Source organism: Rhinolophus sinicus, chromosome 2, assembly GCF_057876585.1.
Source record: "Rhinolophus sinicus isolate RSI-liver-muscle chromosome 2, RSI-T2T, whole genome shotgun sequence".
NCBI lineage: Eukaryota > Metazoa > Chordata > Mammalia > Chiroptera > Rhinolophidae > Rhinolophus > Rhinolophus sinicus.
The window spans coordinates 75386331-75406843 of NC_142502.1; the positions used below are offsets into that span (position 1 = coordinate 75386331).

At 39.1% G+C, this 20513-nt stretch overlaps 1 protein-coding gene across 2 annotated transcripts in view; it reads right to left on the reverse strand.

Annotated features, from left to right (window-relative positions):
- Window positions 1-20513, reverse strand: part of SMAP1 (small ArfGAP 1) — a 130510-nt gene that overhangs the window by 4050 nt on the left and 105947 nt on the right. For both annotated transcript variants that reach the window (XM_019749321.3, XM_019749322.3), the window contains 2 exons: window positions 5145-5272; window positions 184-355 (listed from right to left, as the gene is read on the reverse strand). In XM_019749321.3, coding sequence (XP_019604880.2) covers window positions 184-355; window positions 5145-5272 — 300 coding nt within the window. The remainder of the gene's footprint in view (window positions 1-183; window positions 356-5144; window positions 5273-20513) is intronic.

The following is a 20513-nucleotide window of genomic DNA, read 5'->3' on the forward strand; positions in this document are numbered from 1 at the left end:
GCTTTTTAATTCTAATAGCTTCATTCGTTTCAGTTTTGTAAGTTATGTAAACTACAACAAAAGTACTCATTACATAGAAAATTGGGGAAGAAATATAACCCATACTATTATCACCACAAAGGACATATTTCCAGTAATGTCACTGCAATTCACTGAAATCAGACTTCAGAATGAATTCATTACCAGGAGTACTCTGCTGCTGAATGGTTCCTGCTCCATACAGAGACAAGATGGAGTCTTTGGAGAGCTGTTTCTTTGCCACCTCTTCAGACTTTGTGGTTTGCTCAGTGAATAGATCCAGATCCCCAGATGTTACTGTAGACAGAGTGGCAGCTGCTGGTCCAGAGGACGTCCCCTATGACAAACACCAAAACATACTGTCAAATTCTGCATGCTAAAACATGGCTCATCCATTGCTTAAAATCCAAGTGAAGTTATGAAATTAGATAGAAATTAAACAATTGTAGAAGGTGAAATAGTGGCATTAAAGAGGATAGTTGACAAGCCCACACAGAAACATCTACGATACAGGTACAATGTTTCCTATTTTGAATTTGTTAATGTAGTAGAGGTAGATTGAAACTCTCTCATAATAAACTCTGTTTACCTGCTAGACCGATGCTGCGTTTTTGCCCATCACATCCTGAACACACGGGTGCAACACCAGGTGTGGTGTGGAGCTGTCTGAGGACCACCATTCCTGGGAGATGCTCAGGCATCTCCCTAAGCAACTACTGCTTTGAGGAACTGGTATCCCTTGCAGTAAAGAGCATTTCTACAATTACAGCACTGCAATAGCTGATTTTGTCTTCTTTGAAAAAACAATCGCTTCTCGGCCTTTTGGCTAAGATCAAGTGAAAAAAACAAAGCTTTTGTTTTTCAAAAGCAGTATTGTAATATTCCCATAAACCTAATCTAGATCAGTTTTAACCACAACCTGAGGATGCTTCTAGTCTACTTAGAAATGGAAATACAGCAAAACTTTCAACACCTATATTCTCAACCATACCTTGTATTCCATTTTTAAACAAGGGGCAAATGAACCCATTCAAATAAACATGTGGCATTTAATACAAAACAAAAATTTTCACTTAATCTCCTCTATCTCACACATAGATAGTATTATACAATCACAACTGATAACCTAACTTGACTGATCTCTGTGGTCATTATTCAATTACATTCACATTTGTTTATATGGAACTGTTTCCGATAGGAAGAGTTTCACGGAATTCGATGAAGATTAGTAAAAACTGAGTGAGTCTTCTCAAAAGTGAGTAGGAAATAGAAGTTAAGATCATGTATATGATTTACCTTGAACTTAAATTTCAAAAAAAAAAAATTCAAACATTTAACATCTTTGCTAAAAAAAAAGCCTTGCAAGAAATTACATCCAAGCATTGTATATTTACAAATGAATTTAAGCAGAACAGTATTTTGAATCTATTACAATGAAGTAAGCAAAAATTTTGAGCTAGAAAAAGCCACATAATTTTACAAAAGATCTGACATGTATAAAATTGGGTATGATGGAATACCAACGATAACAATGCACTTGAATAAAACATATCTGCGCTACCAATGAAGCAGCACAGATGACAGAGGCTGAGAGCGCAGGCCCTGGAGCCAGCCGGCCAGGCCCAGAACTCGGGCCCCACTGGCTACCACGGGCCCTTAGCATCCCTGTAACCTATCTTGTGTCCTGTAAAATGGCGATGGTAAGAGGACCCACCTTGCAGAGTTGCTTGATGACCACAAGAAGTGCTGTGCACAATGGCAGTTAAGGTTAAACACACAGTATTTACAGTTACTGTTGTCAGGTAACAAAGCAGCCACTACATGCAGTGATCTTTTCATCATGTTTAGTTTGTGTTCCATCCAAGAACCTGCTCTAACCCCCTGGAGTCTATTCTCTGTGGAAACCCCAAATGGCTGGGTAAGTTATCACTGCTGTCGCATACCACAGCAGCCTAACTGTCACATGCTCTAGACATGGGCATTTCCTTTGATGAAGGGAGATAACATGGGACTTCCACATGGACATGGACACAGTCTAAACCCAGCCAAACCAAAGAGCATGACAGCGAGCACCCAAACGTCCCTTTATCACTTTTGGTGCTCTCTTTGCTAAAACTACAACTCCAGGATAAAAGGAGAACTTCAGTTGGCTGCAGGGACCCCTCACCAAAAGGGAGCCTAAGGCTGAACCAGACAGGCCACGGCACTCGTGCAGGTCCAGATATTGTTGCTGGTGGATGTATATTGTAGAGCGGGAAGGAAAGGGATGGCTCTATGTCACCTTAGGGGACTCTGGAACCATTTCCCTCAGCCCCCAGTACACATGAACACTCTGGTCAGCATTTCTAACCTGCTTAGGGAAGACTACACCGCCAGACAGGTAAAGCAATCATATTCACGAGTGGGAAAATATTTTACTAGAATTTGTACGACACTCAGAAAATGAAAGTCAGGAGTGAAAGAATAAGGTTCAGTGTACAGCTGACCCTTGAACCACAGTTTTGAACTGTCCAGGTCCTCTTACATGTGGACTTTTTTCTCAAAAAATAAATACGGTACTGTAAATGTATTTTCCCTATGATTTTCTTAACATTTTCTTTTCTCTAGCTTTATTGTAATATAATACATATAATAAAATATATGTTAATTAACTGTTCATGTTATCAGTAAACTTCTGGTCAACAGTAGGCTAGTAGTGGTTAAGTTTTGGGGGAGTCAAAAATTACATGCAGATTTCGACTGCACAAGGACGCCTAACCCCCATGTTGTTGTTCAGGGGTCAACAGTAATTCCTACCGGTAGACAATCAATTTCATGGAATAAAAACCTACCAAAATTGCATAGTACCAGTGTATGCATAAAAGGTGTACTTTAACCTGCCTTTCCCAATTTTCAAAGACATTATTTTGAAAACATGTCTGGATTTTAACCTTTACATGTAATTTAGATGAAATAATTCTGTTCCCCAAATATTTTACAGGGCTCAATAAAACGGGCACAATTGTGGTACAAAACTAATGTTCAAACAGAAGAACTAGGTGTGGTTAAAAAAGATCAGCCGTTATTCTATCAGTGACTGACGCAGAAAGCCCAAAGCATGAAGGCCTGACCAGCCCTCGTAAAACGCAGAAGCTATACACTCCCACACTCCTTGTCATGCTGCTACTGATTCTTAAGAGTTATGTGAAGTCTGCACTGTTTCACTTATGTTTTGATACTGAACAGGACACGTGAAGTACACTGAAGCCTCTAATTCTCCAAGCAATTGCAAAGCAACTCTCCTAGCCCAGTGGAATCTAAAGAAGTCTAGCAGATAAAGCGGCCTCACTAGGATGCTAGACCAAAAGAAACTGCTTTTCATGCTCAGATTGTCAAATATCCTAAATGCTTATTTCTAAAGCCACAATACTAGCATCAGACAATTTTTAATTATCACACACATACCCATGCCTGCACAAATTCACAAGGTATTAATGTTAACTGAAGCAATAGCAGCAACACTTCAGTCTTTCCTTTTTGGGTGGCGGGGGGGGGGAGGGCGGAGGGTAGGGGAGAAGGGACTGTCTTTTCTGAAAATAAACAATGCTGCAGACAATTTCAACTATTCCTAAGAAATCAATTTGCTCAATTCTACTGGTAATTACATAATGACAATCATAATAACAATAAATGTATGTTAATAAAAATATACGTAACTGGTATTCATAAGATGTAACTTCTTTCTTATTAAAACTTTATCTAAACAATTCCCATTTGATTCAGTTTTCCTAGAGAAAAGGAAATATTTTACCTCAAAAATTATGCTGTACCAAAACAAACCGGCTGCTTATTTGTAAAGTATGAACTTAAAATAGAATCTTAAAGTTGTATGCTTAAGTAATCCGTATTCCGGAAAGTTCATATATTTCACCTTAAAGACAAATACTGCATGACTTCATGGAGTATCACTTATATGTGGAATCAAAAAAAATGTGAACTCATAGAAACAGCAGGATGGTGTCTGCAGGAGCTGGGGGGGGGGTAGAAATAGAGGGAGCTTGGTAAAAGAGTACAAACTTTCAGTTATGAGGTGAGTAAGGTCTGAGGATCTAATGTATAACAACATGCTGACTATAGTTGATTATACTGTATTGTATAATTAAAACTTGCTAAGAGAGTAAAACTTGTGTTCGCACCAAAAACAAAAAAAGTAAATATGTGAGGTGATGGATGTGTTAATTAACCTGACAGTTGGAATCTTTCACAATGTATGTGTACATCAAATCACATTATACATTTAAAATATATTAAACTTTTGTCCATTATATCTCAATAATGATGAAAAAATATTTGAAGTATTAAACAATTTACAATTTAAGGGATAAAGGCAAAAAAAGAAATTCCATGTAATGATCAGAAGACAATTCATAATTTCTTTACCATTAATACTTAAAATAAAATCCTGATCATTAATATTATGTTCTAGTATTTTTTTTTTAAATCATTAAATAAAAAAGGTATGAATATGAATTTTCTGTTCTGGGTACTTTACATATATTAACTAATTTAATCCCCATAACCTTATGACAAATACTACTTTTGAAATAATTGGATAATTGGCCATGTTCTTACAAACAATGCGTCTCCATAAATGTGTGTGTCTGAAAGTGTTCTGTGTATCACTTCATATCATGTTTACCTACCATGGAAAAAAATTTTGGTGATTTAAAATGTCTGAAATGTTGAATTTTAACATTACAATAAGGAAAATAAACCAGATAGAAATAAAACAAACATTCACTATGAAAACTGAGTCCATAGGAAAACTCCGTAAAACTAAAGCAAGAATTAGCAAATTTTAGTGAATAATTAGGCCTTGTGGGTCATATAGTGTCTGTTACAACTATTCATCTTGCTTTGGTAGTGTGAAAGCAGCCACAGAAAATATGTAAATGAATGGGAATGGCTGTGTTCCAATAAAACTTTATTTGCAAACAAGCTGCAGGCTTAGTTTGCCAACCCCTGGCCTAAAGAACAGGAGGTTTTTGGATCAGTGACTGTTCAGAACTAATTCTTTCAAAACTGAAATTTTGAAACTTTTCAAAAAAGAAGTAGTCATTATATAAAACTATATTCTTACGACATACCTGAGCTGGGGGCATGACAGTTGCAGGTAAGGGATTAGAAATCATTGGTCCAAAGATGTCCAAGTCATCATTCAGGGCTGGCACTGGTGGAGTGTTCCCATTGGTCACTGGTGCCTCAGCAGGGCCATCTGAAAAGAACACAGATTCTCATCTTAACGGAGAGCATTTTAGTACCTGAAACGTGGCATTATTTTAAACATATATGGTTAAAAAATAGTTCAAAAAGTAAGCAATAAAATATATATTCCCCTTCTACTCCAGGTTCTATCCTCTTTCTCAAACTATTTATAGTTTTGTTTATCCTTCCAGAAATAATTTTTTACCCACCATAATCTATATATATCCAAATAGAGTGTGTGTGTGTGTGTGTGTGTGTGTGTGTGTGTGTACAAACACCCATTCTTGCTATATATCCAACCCCCTTTTTAACAATGGTATGCTCTTCACATTCTGCATCTTGATCCTTCCTCATATGCGAGAAACTGTTCTGAATACTTCACATATATTAACTCATTTAATGCCCATAACCTTATGACAGATACTACTTTTGAGATAACTGGCCATGTTCTTACAAACAATGCTTCTCCATAATTGTGTGTGTTTGAGAGTGTTTTGGGTATCACTTCATATCATGTTTACCTACCTTGGAAAGAAATTTTGGTTATTTAAAATGTCTGAAATGTTGAATTTTAAAGTTACAATAAGGAAAATAAACTGGAGAGTAAAAAGAAAACAAACATACACTATGAAAACTGATTCTATATGAAGAATAGGAAGAATCCATAAAACTCTGAAATAAACCCTTAAACAGCCAACTCTGAAATAAACCTCACAGCCAACTTCTGTGATGGCAGCACAAGCCACTGAAATGTACTGGGAAAGGGGCCCTGACAGAGTGCCAACGTCTCCTATCAGCTTCCTACTTACCCTACCATTCAAAACATTTTTTTAAGTTTCTTCTATATCTCCTTTTCTGTTACTGTAGAATTTACAAAGTGTAAGGGGCGAGCGCTGGAGAGAGCTTGCGAACATGGTATTCCACGACACGGAACATCATACAGCTCGGTTTCCTGTGGCCACCACCACAAATAAGTTCAGAGCCATCACAACTCTAATCTCATGGGACTTACATCCTAATCGAGCTTCTATTTTAACAATTTACAACCTCATTTGATCTCTTTGACATACCATACACTCCTTAAAGGCAAATCAGTCATCTTTTAAAACTTCTTTAACATTGAGTAGGATGTCTTGCATAGAAAAGGTACTCAAATAATTGACATTTAATGGAAGGTCTACCATGAACTGGGTATTTCTACCACAACCCACAGAAACTCATAGGTTTCTTTTTTGAAGTACAACTATAGAAATGGTATCTTTTATTTCCCTGTTTAAGCTTCAGTGAATCACAAATTATTATGGTCACAAAATAGATTTAATACTTAATTTATAAAACTGTGTGAAACCCACAAAAAGTTTGTTAGAGAACAACTACAAATGTTTTTCAATAATTTTAAGTGATATCACATTATCAGAACTGTAAAAAGAAATACATTATACATGTATGTGTTACACATATCTCTAGCACTATGGACAAGTTCAATATGAAGAAATAAAACAGTGCATTAATGATTACTGATTTATAATATGTAGAATTTTAAGCTAAAACGCAACTATGACATAAAAGAATTCAAATGACTCATACATGAAAGTAATTTTTTTTCATTTCTAACCCTATCAAATGGCAACATTCATTTTAAAGTTAGACCTCTTTAAAGATCTTTTGTTTTCCAGTCCATTCCACATTCTGTGCTTAGAAACATGTTTAAAACAATGTATGTATAAAAATACAACACAAAAATAATTTTCTTTAAATAAAATTGTGGGGTGGGGGGGTTGCATTCTACGATATTGCATGGACCTGCAATAACTTATTCAACCCTTCCCTACTGGGCATTTAGGTAGTTTACAGACTTTCACCATTACAAAAACAGAACAGGAAATACCCACAGTCCTTAATACAAAGCCTACACAGCTCACTTCCCTCACTGCAAGGTAACATGACTGCTGTCTCTACCACTGCACTGTAAACGGCTCCATTCTCTCATTCCATTAAAAAGACTATTTAAAAATGCTTTTTGGAATCTCAAAAAGGCATTTAGCACAAACAAAATTGGGCTCTCTTTGTAACCACCTACCACAGTTAGTGAAGTTCCCATGAAAGTCAATTCACAATATAAGTCCAAGGGACTTGGGAATCCTTTAGAATGAGACAGAAGAGTGTCTGCTTGGGGATAGCGATCTTTGTGGCAAGGTTGACACTACTTTCAAGTGAAAATTTAGCTCCAAAACCTAAGGCAAGAACTTTCTTCCAGGCCTGACAATGGTTTTCCTCTATCCAGCCTCGTGGACCCAGGTGACTCCCCTCTGCTCTCTTTTTTCTTTACCCCTGTCTTCTACCCATATAATCCACTAATATGATAGACTTCTCCTCCATCAATTGTCCTTGTTAGGACAAAGAATAAGTAGTCCCAGAATTGTTGAAAAACAAATCTTTAACCTAAATGAAAACTTCTCAGCCTTACAAAATCAGTAAATACAAGTTCCCAATGGATTTCAATGTTTGCTAATTTGACTCACTAAACTTGGCTTGCTAAACATATTATTTAAAAAGGATTGTTTCAATTAATTTTGAAAGTTGTTGTTTTTGATTTTCAGTATTTAAAAAGGGCAGTTCAAGTCTAGTTATCATTACCATCGTTATAAACGTAATGTTTCCTGGATGATTTTAATGACTGTTTACATGTCATCATTTTTGTTTCCATGAAATATGGGAAGGGCATCTCCTTCCATTATCTCCAGTTACAGAAACCAGGGCACAGAGAGATGAAAAGACGTGCTCAATGTCGCTTCTCTGGTTCAGTAGCAAAATCTTGCACTAGAACAGAATCTTCTGACCCCTAGGCTAGTGAGTGTTCTTTTCTTTAAACCACATTTCATCAACAACTGAACAAAGAGATCACTTAAAATTCAGATGGGTGAGAAAGGTGAAGGGATTAGGAAGTACAAACTGGTAATTACAAAATAGTCACAGCAATGTGAAATACAGTATGGGGAATATAGTCAATAATACTGTAAAAATATATATAGTTGTCAGACGGGTACTAGACATATCGGGGGATCACTGCATAAGTTATATAAATGTCTAATCACCATGCTGTACACCTGTAATTAATATAAAATAATATTGAATGTCAACTGTAATTAAAAAAGATATAGTCACAGGATATAAAGTACAGCATAGGGCATACAGTCAATGGTATTGTAATAGCTATGTACGGTGTCAGAGGGGTAGTAGACTTGGGGGAGTGTTCTCACTTTGTGAGGGGTCTGAATGTCTAATCACTATGTGTTGTTCTGCACACCTGACACTAACAAAAATAATTCTGAAAATACAAACCAACTTTTAAATAGTTTATCATTATTTGTACTAAGTTAGAGAAGCAGTGACAGAAACAGTTCAAAACCCATTCAGTACCACACTCCCAATTCCTCACCATGTCCCCATTCTGCTCTCCTACCACGCCCAGTATCTTCTCAGTTTCAAGGAAGGGATACAATGGATGTGCTCATCACTGAGCAGACTGGGCTGACGGAAGCAAGGGTGGCACATAATGAGTCAATAGTATTCACAAATCCCTGGGAGCTCAATGCGTCCTTTTGATCCAGAGTTCACTAATAGCAGTCTTTGCTGATTGAATAAAAGCTCAGAGGCCACCAAAGCAATAGAATACCAAGATGCTGAAAACAGTTTTTCAGTATATATAATTTAAAAGTTAAAAATAAAGCGTATTCAAATTAAATGGTTTAAATAGTGCAAATCACCATAATCTAAGAAAAATATTTAAATCTGCATAGGTTACATTTTGTGTGCAAAAATACACATGCACACAGGCACACACCCAAACAAAAGGGAAAACCTCCTCCTCCAGGGTGGAGGGCACCTCAGACCAGTCCACACAGCGCCTTCTGTGAGAGAAGTGGATGTCTGTGCAAACAACTCATCAGAATTCACCACAGACACGCACCTCGGTGTGAGTTGTGTTCCTTGCTCAGCTACAGAACGGTGGCAGGAGCAGCCAGAAGCAGGAGGAGCCAGCAGCCCCTTTAATCAGTATGCACAAACAGTAGTTGGTGGACAATAAAAATAATGGGAGATCCAGAGTACAAGAAAAGCCTAAGGCAAATGGAAGAAATTTAGCTGGGGACAACATCATAAAGAACGATAATGAAGCACAAAGGGCCCCTTGAAAAGGCAATGAGCAAACAGAAGAAATTAGGACAATGCAGTAAAATGAAGAACGAATTTCAATCTTAAAGACAAGGCATCAGCCTACAGTTAGTTGCTTGTGGGTAACCATTTTCTTTCTATGTCACCTTAAGATTTCAGACTAGTGTGTTGTCTGAAAACTGAGTTGGTAGACGACTGTTTTAAACTGCACACATACCAGAAATTTACAAGAAAAGGTTAAAATGTTTGAGCTAAAGAAAAAAAGTTGTTAGAATCAGTGTTCCATCGCACATGGACATAAGGCCTGCCCAGCATGCACTCACTGCCGACTTCACATCATGACACTGACAGATGCTTTGGAAGAAGGTAACATTTCAAAATGACAAAGTCATGAAGGCCAGTCTCTATCATCTAGAAATCATTCATATGGTGAGTGAGACTTGATTCTATTAACTGTGGCTGTTCCAGAACTCATCTGACACCGACACTTCAAATGAGTGAAGGTAAAGTATTAATATTTAAAACAATATTTAGTGGCTGCTTCTTGGCCCATTCCAAGTGCCTTTGAATGATTATTTATAAACTAAAAGGAAATAAGAATATAACACATTGCATTTTAATAACATTTTAATGCTAACATTTTTATTTAAGTTCTATTGCCAGGTACTCTGATCAGATATAAAGTATTTCAGTTCAATGTCAGAACACCTGAAGGGAGTTTTTACACAATAAGCCTAAGATTTCAACAGAAGTCTGGTGATGCACCTGGAAAACTCAACTGCTGTCACCAGTTTGAGAAACTTTTCCTGGTCCCCTTGGGCAGGCAAAGGTGCCCTTTCCCCATGCAGGGTTAAAGCAGGCAGGTGGCCCTCTCTGTGAAAGCGCCTGGAGGGCGGGGCTGGCTTTACCACCATCCTGAGCTCTGACTCCCGAGCCCACAAGACCCAGCACCATGTCTGTGATGCCACCACAGATGATGTCACCCTCATCTGCTCCGTCAGGCAGACAGACTGTCCTCCCAAAGCCAGAGACTGCAAACAGGCAACCTTCCCAAGTGCCTTGATCGTTTCATTTTTAGTTTCTAATGGCATCTGAACACACTCAGATTGACACGCATACCCCAGAAAGCGGCAGGCGTCTTAACTCCACCCTGGCACCAAGTTTATAGCCTGGAGCCACTGTGGACTCCCTCGTACCCTCTCACCAGGAAGCGACACTGCAGCTGCCTCCCTAATGCTTGGCACAAAGCAAGTGCTCGACACATGATTCATGAATTGAAATGCTCTCCAACACAGATTATGGGAGCATTTCTTGGTGATAGCACAGCCATGCTGGAAACAACAGTCAAGTGGTCCTACTTTGGTGGGAGAAAAAGTGGCAGAGTGACACTAGTTTTGAAAAGTACCAGTGGCCTGGTTACAAAATCCCTCTTTAGTCCTTGCCCTCCTTACCTATCACCACATTTAGCACGAGCTGATCTTCCCTCCTTGAAACCCGCTCCCTCTGGGTCCAGGGCCACATTCCAGGGAAGACCCTGTGGCCACTGCTACTCATCCTCACTGGCTCCCCTTTGTTTTCAGCCACAGCTTACACAGCCTACAACCCTTATTACAACTGCTTCCTGACTGGAACCCCTACCCCCTGGCTTCCTCTCTCCAGTGCATCAATGACAATGAGGTGGGAATTCTCTCTCTTCCTCAGAAATGTGTCCTCCAGAGCCACTCTGTCCACAGCTTGGTGCAGCACTGCTGGCACAGCACCACACAACTCCCCAGGCCATCAGTGTCCTCTACCAACCGCCTAGAGGGCCGGGGCACACCTTCCTCTCCTCTCCTGCAGATCTGTTCCCAGTGTGCTACCATAGCTCCTGACCGGTACTCCGAAGCTGTCTGCTCCATCAGAGGCATATGGATTTTAAATCATAAAATGCTTTAACAAAGGTAAGATACCAGGAGCTGTGTTTACCTGAGTAGCTGCTTATCTTTTCTATGTTATTCGCTCTAAAGATAACCTCCATAACACATTAGATTTTACTTGAAATAAGTTTGCACAGCACACACACACCAAAAAAAAAACCCACCTCATTTCCTCCTTGTCTAACTTAGCAACAGCAAGAAAATTAACCTCTGAATTGAAAAAAATATAATTTAAATTGGGAATTTTAACATTATCCCAGATTTCAAAGTGAATTCTCATAACTGATTCTCTTACGTAATCCCATGTCTCCCCTCAGTGATAATTCTGGCTTCTAGTTTCCAGATTGAAACCGCATCCCGTACTTGCACACACAGATCTGTATTTTCTGGTTCCTACTAGAGTCCCACAAACTCTGCTGGGGCTCAACAAATATTAATGGAATTCATCCCTTACTTGAATGTCAGAGGCATTTAACTGGTCATAATCTATTTGCACAAATAAAAAAAAGTCAAAAGAGCAACATGAGCTTTTAAGTATTACTAATGTAGTTGAAGGCAGATAAGAAGATGGTAAGTAAATGGATGTTATGTTTTCCATTACCGATTTTGACTGAGCGTGAACATTTAGCCTTGAGTACACCCTTGCTACAATGAAAACTGCCAAGTCTAATTCTTCATCAGTAACCACTGAGGCATCATCCTAAGAAATGAATTGAAAGTGGAAAACAGCAATGATTAAAGAAGGCTGCTTCCCTGAGATGCAGTGACGCTCTGCTCTCCTTAATGGCAAAACTCCTTCCTAAAGCTTTAAAATGTTCATGTTACTCCAAAAACCCTTTTCATATGCTACTCAAGAAACCATTTAAATCTTTTTCCTTAATAAACATACTATTTGGAATTCCTTTGTATTGAAACACGTAACTTGCTTTATGAAATGAAATAAAACTCCCATGCATTACTTTGTAAATTAAAGTCACAAATGTCCATTTGAAGCACATTAAAATTTTCAAGCTATAAATTGTTTTCATATGCTTAAAAAATATAGGTGCCTGACAGTTAAGTGGAATTGATTTTTATTTTTAACGAATCTTTCTTAATGCTAAGTAAGTAGTATTTAGGCTGATGTACTAAAAAGACTCAAGTGGTCTGAAAAGACGATCTTAACATTCTTGTTCTGTTTAGCCCTCGCTTTCTGAGCCCCTCCACGATGCAGGTTCTTACAGTTCAGCCGGTTCTGGAGCAGGGATGCCCTCTGCATGGGGATGGGGACGCCAATGCTGTGCGCTGGAGCCCTGCAGCACTATAGCTCTTTCAGGAGATACACAATTTAGAGCTGCTGTCTAAGATTGCGGAAAAGTGGTCTGAGGAGTAATCTTCGTAGAATTCAATGTTTTCAATATATGTCTACATACAGATATTCACACACATATATAAAGATATACATATAGATATACATATCTATATATAGGTATACATATATATTAAGATATATGTATATATCGATATATATCTCAACTAGTTCTGTACCATTTTACAGCCTCAAAAGAAATATATAAATATGAAATACCAAATTGCATAAAACAAATTTCTTCCTAAATGTTTAACAAATGGTGACAGACTAGATTTCTTTGAGGCCACCCAACTGCCTCAGCTCTTTTAGGCAGCTACAAATCCTCCATAGACCAAAGCCCAAGCTTTGTGACCATGGTCCCTACCCCCGAGCTAGCTCTTACTAATCTCTGACCTGACGTTCAGGTTATCGGCTCAGCACAGCACTGCGTGCAAGTTAGAGCTAGGTGCTTCACATTTCTGTATTCATGTATTCTGGCACCAATCACAGCAGCGTTCTTATTTCCATTTCCCAGATAAGACGCTAGAACCCAAGACAGGTACTGCCTCTAAAACCGGTGCTCCTCTTATGACACAATCCTGCCAGCTATCAATTTCACAAATAGGTCCAATGTCTGTTGAGTCAAACACCTTACTTTGGTTCACCTTAAGAGCTGAGACTGGACTTTGGAGTCAGAGATGTGGGTCTTAGTTCTACTGTCCAGAAGCTGTGCCTTGGAAGCTAACTTTTGTTAGCTTAAGGTTTTTGTATTTAAAAAAAGTAAAAAGAGGAGGGCAAGGGGGGTGGGGGGTGGGGTGGGGGTGTGTGTGTGTGTGTGTGTGTTGTTCTAAGGATGTAACGTACCTGCGCCAGATACCGTGTTTCCCCGAAAATAAGACCTAGCCAGGCAATCAGCTCTAATGCGTCTTTTGCAGCAAAAATTAATATAAGACCCGGTATTATATATTATATCATATCGTATCATATCATATCATATATCATATATCATACTTATATAAGACCGGGTCTTACATTAATTTTTGCTCCAAAAGATGCATTAGAGCTGATTGTCCATCTAGGTCTCATTTTCAGGAAAACATGGTACTTACTACAACTGCCAAAGCCCTATACGAGTGCTACTCCATGGCAAAGGCTACCTCCCACTCTAGAAGTTGAATATTGTTTTACTAGCCTCATTACAACTAGAGTGAGGTCATATAATCCAATTCTGATCAGGGGACCCTGAGAACTCTGATAGGGCAATTTTCAGGAAAAAATTTCCTTTCTGAGGAAAAATCTTGAAAGAAAAACCATCCTTTGGTTGTGGTCTTGTTAGGACGAGGAAGGTGCTGTGACCATGAGGGCACAAGCCTAAAGATTAAAGTCAGTGCTGTGACGAGGGTGGTAGAATGGGAAGAAGGAAGCAGCAGCCTGGCTCCGGACCTCACTGTTCCACCACTTCCTGAGCCACCATGCCTCCAGATTTCTCATGCACCACGATAACTAAATGTCTTATGTTTCAGCCACTTTTAGGCAATTAGAAGTAGCCTCCTTCACAGGTCATTTTTCTCTTCTTTAAGCACCTGAATATTCTCTCTTTGCTGTCCTGTCCATCAGAGGTTCTGTGCTGTTTCGGCACCACCGAGAAGCTGCCCCCTCTCGCTCACTTCTAAAGTCCGGGACATCATTAAGAGCCGTCCTCCACCGTTTCTGCTGCCATTAAGTATCTGCCTATTCCCAGTTCTTCTACAGAAATATATTCATTTATCTGCACCTTCTTTCCCCCCATAGGTGTGATTATGCGAAAATAAAACCAATTCCTAAGACCTCCTTTTTGAAAGGGTAATAATAGTTTATAATAGCTCACTGAACATACTCTTCGGAGCAGAAGCAATTTAAGTTTTTATCAGGTTTTAAACTATATCTGAAAAACTTCACAGCCTATAAAATTACTTCAGGCGCTTGTGCTGGAGTCTTCCTTTGCTTTATCCCTTCCCCCGGAAAAGAGGGGTGTTCACACAAGTACATAAACGTCCTCCTGGTCTGCTCAGCTCACAACACTGGAGGTTTCCGAGGGCCGCTGATGCTCAGCCTGGTGTTCTTTCCGTTAGCTCATTCCCAAACCTGTTTTAATTTACAGCACATGGACTTTAGGAAATAGATATTTCCCTGTAGGAATTTTCTGCTTTAAAGGTAAATATAGCGATTTCTGTTGGTATTTTATCTTTTCGTTTGTTTCTGTCCAGAAAATCTTTTCTAAACAAAAAACTTAGGGGGGAAAAAGGGTAATATAGTCATTTCTTTCATTATATAAAACTATAGTACGTGTTATTAGATAACTAAGTAGGTTACATATTGGTACATGCTTAATTACCATTGTCAACCTATCTTAACTTGGCCATTGTAATAAGTAAAGCTTTTATTTCCTGAAATACAAACGTGAACGAAAAACTTTAAAACTTGCTCAAAGCTGTATACTCCTTGACCTTTTCAAATAACTGAAAACTGAGGGAACCTCTATCTACTCCTTTGCAGGCGTACCTTGAATATATTGTGGGTTCAGTTCCACACCACAATAAAGTGAGTCTCATGAATTCTGGGGCTTCCCCGTGCATATAAAAGTTGTTTATACGATACTTAAGTCAATTAGGTGTGACAGCTAAAAGAAATGTATATGCCTTAAAGACACTTTATTGCTAAAAAATGCTCACCATCATCTGAGACTTCAGCGAGTCAATCTTTTTGCAGGTGGAGGTGCTGCCTCAATTTTGGTGGCTGCTGACTGATCAGGGAGGTTGGCTGCTGGAGGCTGGGGTGGCCGTGGCAACTTCTTAAAATAAGACAACAATGAAGTTTGCTGCACTGACTCTTTTCACAAATGATTTCTCTGTAGCATGCAATGCTGTTTGATAGCATTTACCCAGAACTTCTTTCAAAATTGTAGTCTACTCTCTCAAATTTTGCCACTGTTTTATCAACTAAGTTTATGGAGTATTCTAAATCCTTTGTTGTCATTTCAACAATCTTTATAGTATCTTCACCAGGAGTAGATTCGATTCCATGTCAAGAAACCACTTTCTTTGCTCATCCATAAGAAGCAACTCCTCATCCATTAAAGAGATTGTAGCAATTCAGTCAGGTTTTCAGGCTCCACTTGTAATTCTAGTTCTTTTATTGTTCCCACCACATCTGCAGTTCCTTCTTCCGTTGAAGTCTTGGACCCCTCAAAGTCATCGCTGAGGGCTGGAATCAACTTCTTCCAAATTCCTCTTAATGTTGATATTTTTACTTCTTCCCATGAATCAGGAATGTTCTTAATGGCATGTGGAATGGTGAATCCTTTCCAGAAGTGTTTCAATTTACTTCGTCCAGATCCATCAGAGAAATCACTATCTATGGCAGCTATAGCCTTATGAAAAGTATTTCTTAAATAATAAAAAGTGAAAGTCGGAATTACTCTTTGATCCGTGGGCTGCAGAATGGACGTTGTGTTAGCAGGCATGAAAACGTTAGTCTCATTGCACATCTCCATCAGAGCTCTGGGGTGACCAGGTGCATTGTCAATGAGCAGTGAAAGTTTGAAAGGAATCTTTCTTTTTCTTGGCAGTAGGTCTCAACAGTGAGCTTAAAATGTTCAGTAAACCATGTTGTAGGCAGATGTGCTGTCAGCCAGGCTTTGTTGTTCCATATAGAGCACAGGCAGAGCAGAGTTAGCATCATTCTAGAGAGTCCAAGGGTTGTGGGAATGGGAAATGAGCATTGGCTTCCCCTTAATGTCACCAGCTTTATTAGCCCCTAACAAGAGTCAGCCTGTCCTTTAACGCTTTGAAGCCAGGCATTGACTTCTCTTCTTTAGCTATGAAAGTCCTGGATGGCATATTCTTCCAGCATAATGCTGTTTTGTCTACATTGAAAATCTGATGTTCAGTGCAGCCAACTTCATTCACTGTCTCAGACCTTCTGGAGAACTTCCTGCAGCTTCTACGTCAGCACTGGCTGCTTTACCTTGCCCTTTTATGGAGACTGGTTCTTTCCTTAAACCCCATGCACCAACCTCTGCAAGCTTCAAATGTTTCTTCTGTAGCTTCCTCACCTCTCTCAGCCTTCATAGAACTGAAGAAAGTTAGGGCCTTGCTCTGGATTAGGCTTTGGCTTACAGCGATGATGTGGCTGGTTTGTTCTATCCTGACCAATAAAACGTTCTCCATATCAGCAATAACGCTTATCATTTGTGTGCTCACTGGAGTAGCATCATAATTTTCTTCAAAAACTTTCCCATTGCATTTTCAACTTGGCTAACGGTTTGGTACAAAAGGCCTAGCTTTTGGCCTATCTTGGCTTTCAACATGCCTTCCTCACTAAGCTTAATCATTTCTAGTTTCTGATTTAAAGTGAGAGATGTGAGCCTCTTTCTTTTGCTTGAATACTTAGAGGCCATTGTAGGGGACATGAAGACCATCACCCCCACAAGCCCTAGAAGCTGATTTCAGTTCTCTTCTAACATAAGAGGTACATATATATTCAAGTCAAGATGTGTCTTAGTCTGGAGTTTGATTAGAGTATTCAGGGAACATACCATTTCGCTCTTAGTCAAGAGGGGCCTCAAGATCTTAGGTTATATCCAAGACTAGAAGACAGGTAATAACCAAGTATCTGACTTCATTTCTGGTATTAGAGAAGAAAGCACTGAGTAAATAGTATTTCTACAGCCTTCAAATGGGAATTTACACCTAAGTATGAAGCAATTCTTGCAGGTAGGAACATAAAGCGGAGGTCAGCAAACTAGTGCCTATTTTTAAAGTTCATTGGAACACAGCCATGCTCATTTTTTTATGTATTTGTTTATGTTTACTTGCACACTACAATGGGAGAGTTGAATAGTTGCAACAGAAAGCATATCACCTGCAAAGCCAAAAATATTTGGCCCTTTTCAGAAAAAAATTGCTGATTCTTGCGAAAAAGTATATAGAGAGCATTTTATGTTTGACCTTGGGATGGGGAGTAAGTAGATCAGGAAAGGTGAGGTGAAGGAAGAAGATTTAGCTGGAGTCACCAGGTTGAAGAAAAGAACATGGGCTCACCAAAGTCTCATTTAAAGAGAAGATCAAATTATAGTTATCACCGCTTAACGATGGGAATACGTTCTGAGAAATGAGTTGTTAGGCGATTTCATCACTGTGCAAATATCAGAGTGTACTTACACAAACCTAGGTGGTGCAGCCTACTACTGTACTTTTATACGACTAGCTGTACAACAGGTTTGTTTACACCAGCATCACCACAAACAGGTGAGTAATTACACGGCATTAAGATGCTACCATGCTACACCATCACTAGGTAAAAGGAATTTTTTGGCTCCATTATAATCTTACGGGACCATCGTTGTATATATGGTCCATTGTTGACAGAAAAGTCATTTTGCGGCCCACAACTGTACTAAAAAATGATCTTAACTATTACCCTATTATGAGACTACTCAAAGTGAATTAAATTAACTCTGGGGCGGGGGGGGGGGTTTCTCTGTATTTTCTGGAAATGTTTTAAGTTAATGCTTCTTCTGGTCTCACTCATATGGGGATACGCTATCATTTTTGCATGAGTGTAAATCATACTTCAAGGCACTTGCTCCTTACTCTCTACTGTATTTCCATTTATAGGAGAAAACCAGAGTACCATCAGGGCAAAGTGACATGCTTAAGAGCAGGAAAACTGTCTGCTGCCCAAGGTAGACACCAATAATCCATCCTGATTTAGGACCACTGTATATTTTGAGCTGAAAGGGACTCTTGATTCTCTGTGGTCTCCTAGGCTTTCAGGAACTTATCAAATCTCATCTTTAAGAGAGCTTTAAAAAAATGTCTGTATATATTTATAAAAGAATTTAGGACATTGATAACCAGCAGGAATGAAGAGCTATATGTGCTCTGGTTAAGATATTCCCTGTTCCCTGCTGCTAAAACTCCATCAGCAAGATATCCCTCTTTCTGACCTTATCTCCCACCCCTCCCACCTTTGGAACGCTTCCAGTGTATGATTTAAAACTGTCAGTCACCAGCAAAATACTCGATATATTCTTCACCACTCCTTCAAAGATTCCCTTCAACTTCCTGCTGTAAATGAACACAGATTCCCCCCTAAAGACAGTTTCCTGAAGTTCTACCATTTTCTACAAGAGAGTTATCTCAGGAGATCCACAGACCCATGAGTGAGAGAAATAAATGTTAACTGATGCAAGCCACTGAGATTTTGGAGTTGTTTGCTATGTAGCATGGGCAGCAATAGCTGACCATCCCAGAAATTGATACCAGAAGAGGGGTACTGCAATCACCAAACCCTAAAACTTGTGGCATTGGCTTTAAGATTGGGTGGCAGACGATAGGAAAACACTTATAAGAGCTTGAAAAATGGAGACACACTACGTGACGATGATGTAGTTGCTAAGCAGTCCCAGAAATTATCAGAAGGTAGAAAACATATCAAATGAAGTTTTAGCAGAGACAGCCCAGTTGACTCCCACAGACCTCAAAGTCAGACAAATAAATGTTTTTTTAATTAAACTTATTAGGGTGACATTGGTTAATAAAATTATATAGGTTTCAAGTGTACGATTCTATACTATAATACATCATCTGCATATTACATTGTGTGCTCACCACCCAAAGTCAAATCTCCTTTCATCACCATATATTTGACCTCCTTTACCCTTTTCTATCTCTCCCATCTCCCCTTTCCCTCTGGTAACCACTGAACTGTTATCTGTGTCTGTGAGTTTTTGTTTGTAATAAATGTTTCCTGATATAAGTTGTTGAGCTCTGGGGGTTACCTGCTATGCAACATTACTGCAGCAATAGTTGAGTATCTAAGGGCAGTCACTCACTGTCTACTAGACCCCATTTAAGACATTGTTATAGCAATTTTTCTTGTCCTGAAACCTGTTCTACAGGTTTATTCCCAAAGGTAAACATCCCATGATTTCAAATGGCCAGCAAATCCTACTGGCTCTATCTTTTAAAAACATCCAGAACCTGCTTACTTCTTATAACCTCCAATACCAGGTCTTACTCTAAGCCATCGTCATCTCTGACTTGTATTATTGTTAATAGTTTCCTTACTGGTCTCCCTGCTTCCAGGCTTGCCCTGCTACAATCTGTTGTTAACATAGCATAGTAGCCACAACAATTCTTTAAAAACTAGTCAGATTACCCCTCCAATATATTTCCAGGACACTCAGTAAGAGCCAAAGCCACAATCTGCCCACCCCTCTCATCATTTATTCTTCTCCACTGTCACTACGCCCCCCCCCCCCCCCCCAGATCGCTCCACTCTAGCCGCACTGTCATACTTGCTGGTCCTTGCACACAAGTAAGCTGCTACTGAGAGCCTTTGCACTTGCTGCTCTCTGTGCGTGGAATGTTCTTGCTCCACATATCCAGATACTCACAACTTCTTCAGGTCTTTGCTCCAGTGATGTCTCAGTGAGCACCCTTACCCCTAAGCCTTTTCAAATTACAGCCACTTATTATTGTTTGCTTTTATCTATAGCACTTACCATATATGACCCATGACACATTTTACTTAACTATTGATTCACTGTCTCCTCAGACAGAATGAAAGATCCAAGAGCTCAGATATTTTTGTTTTCTTTCATAGCTATCTCTCTGGTGCCCACAATGATGCCCAGACACATAATAGACACTTAATAAGTATTTGGTGACTCAACAAATGAGTCTGTAGGAAAAGAGTCAAGTCTAGTTTATATCTTACATTTCAAAGTTATAAACTAATAAACCAGTCACCTAGACTGGAAAGGACAGGCTACAATGAAGAAAAAG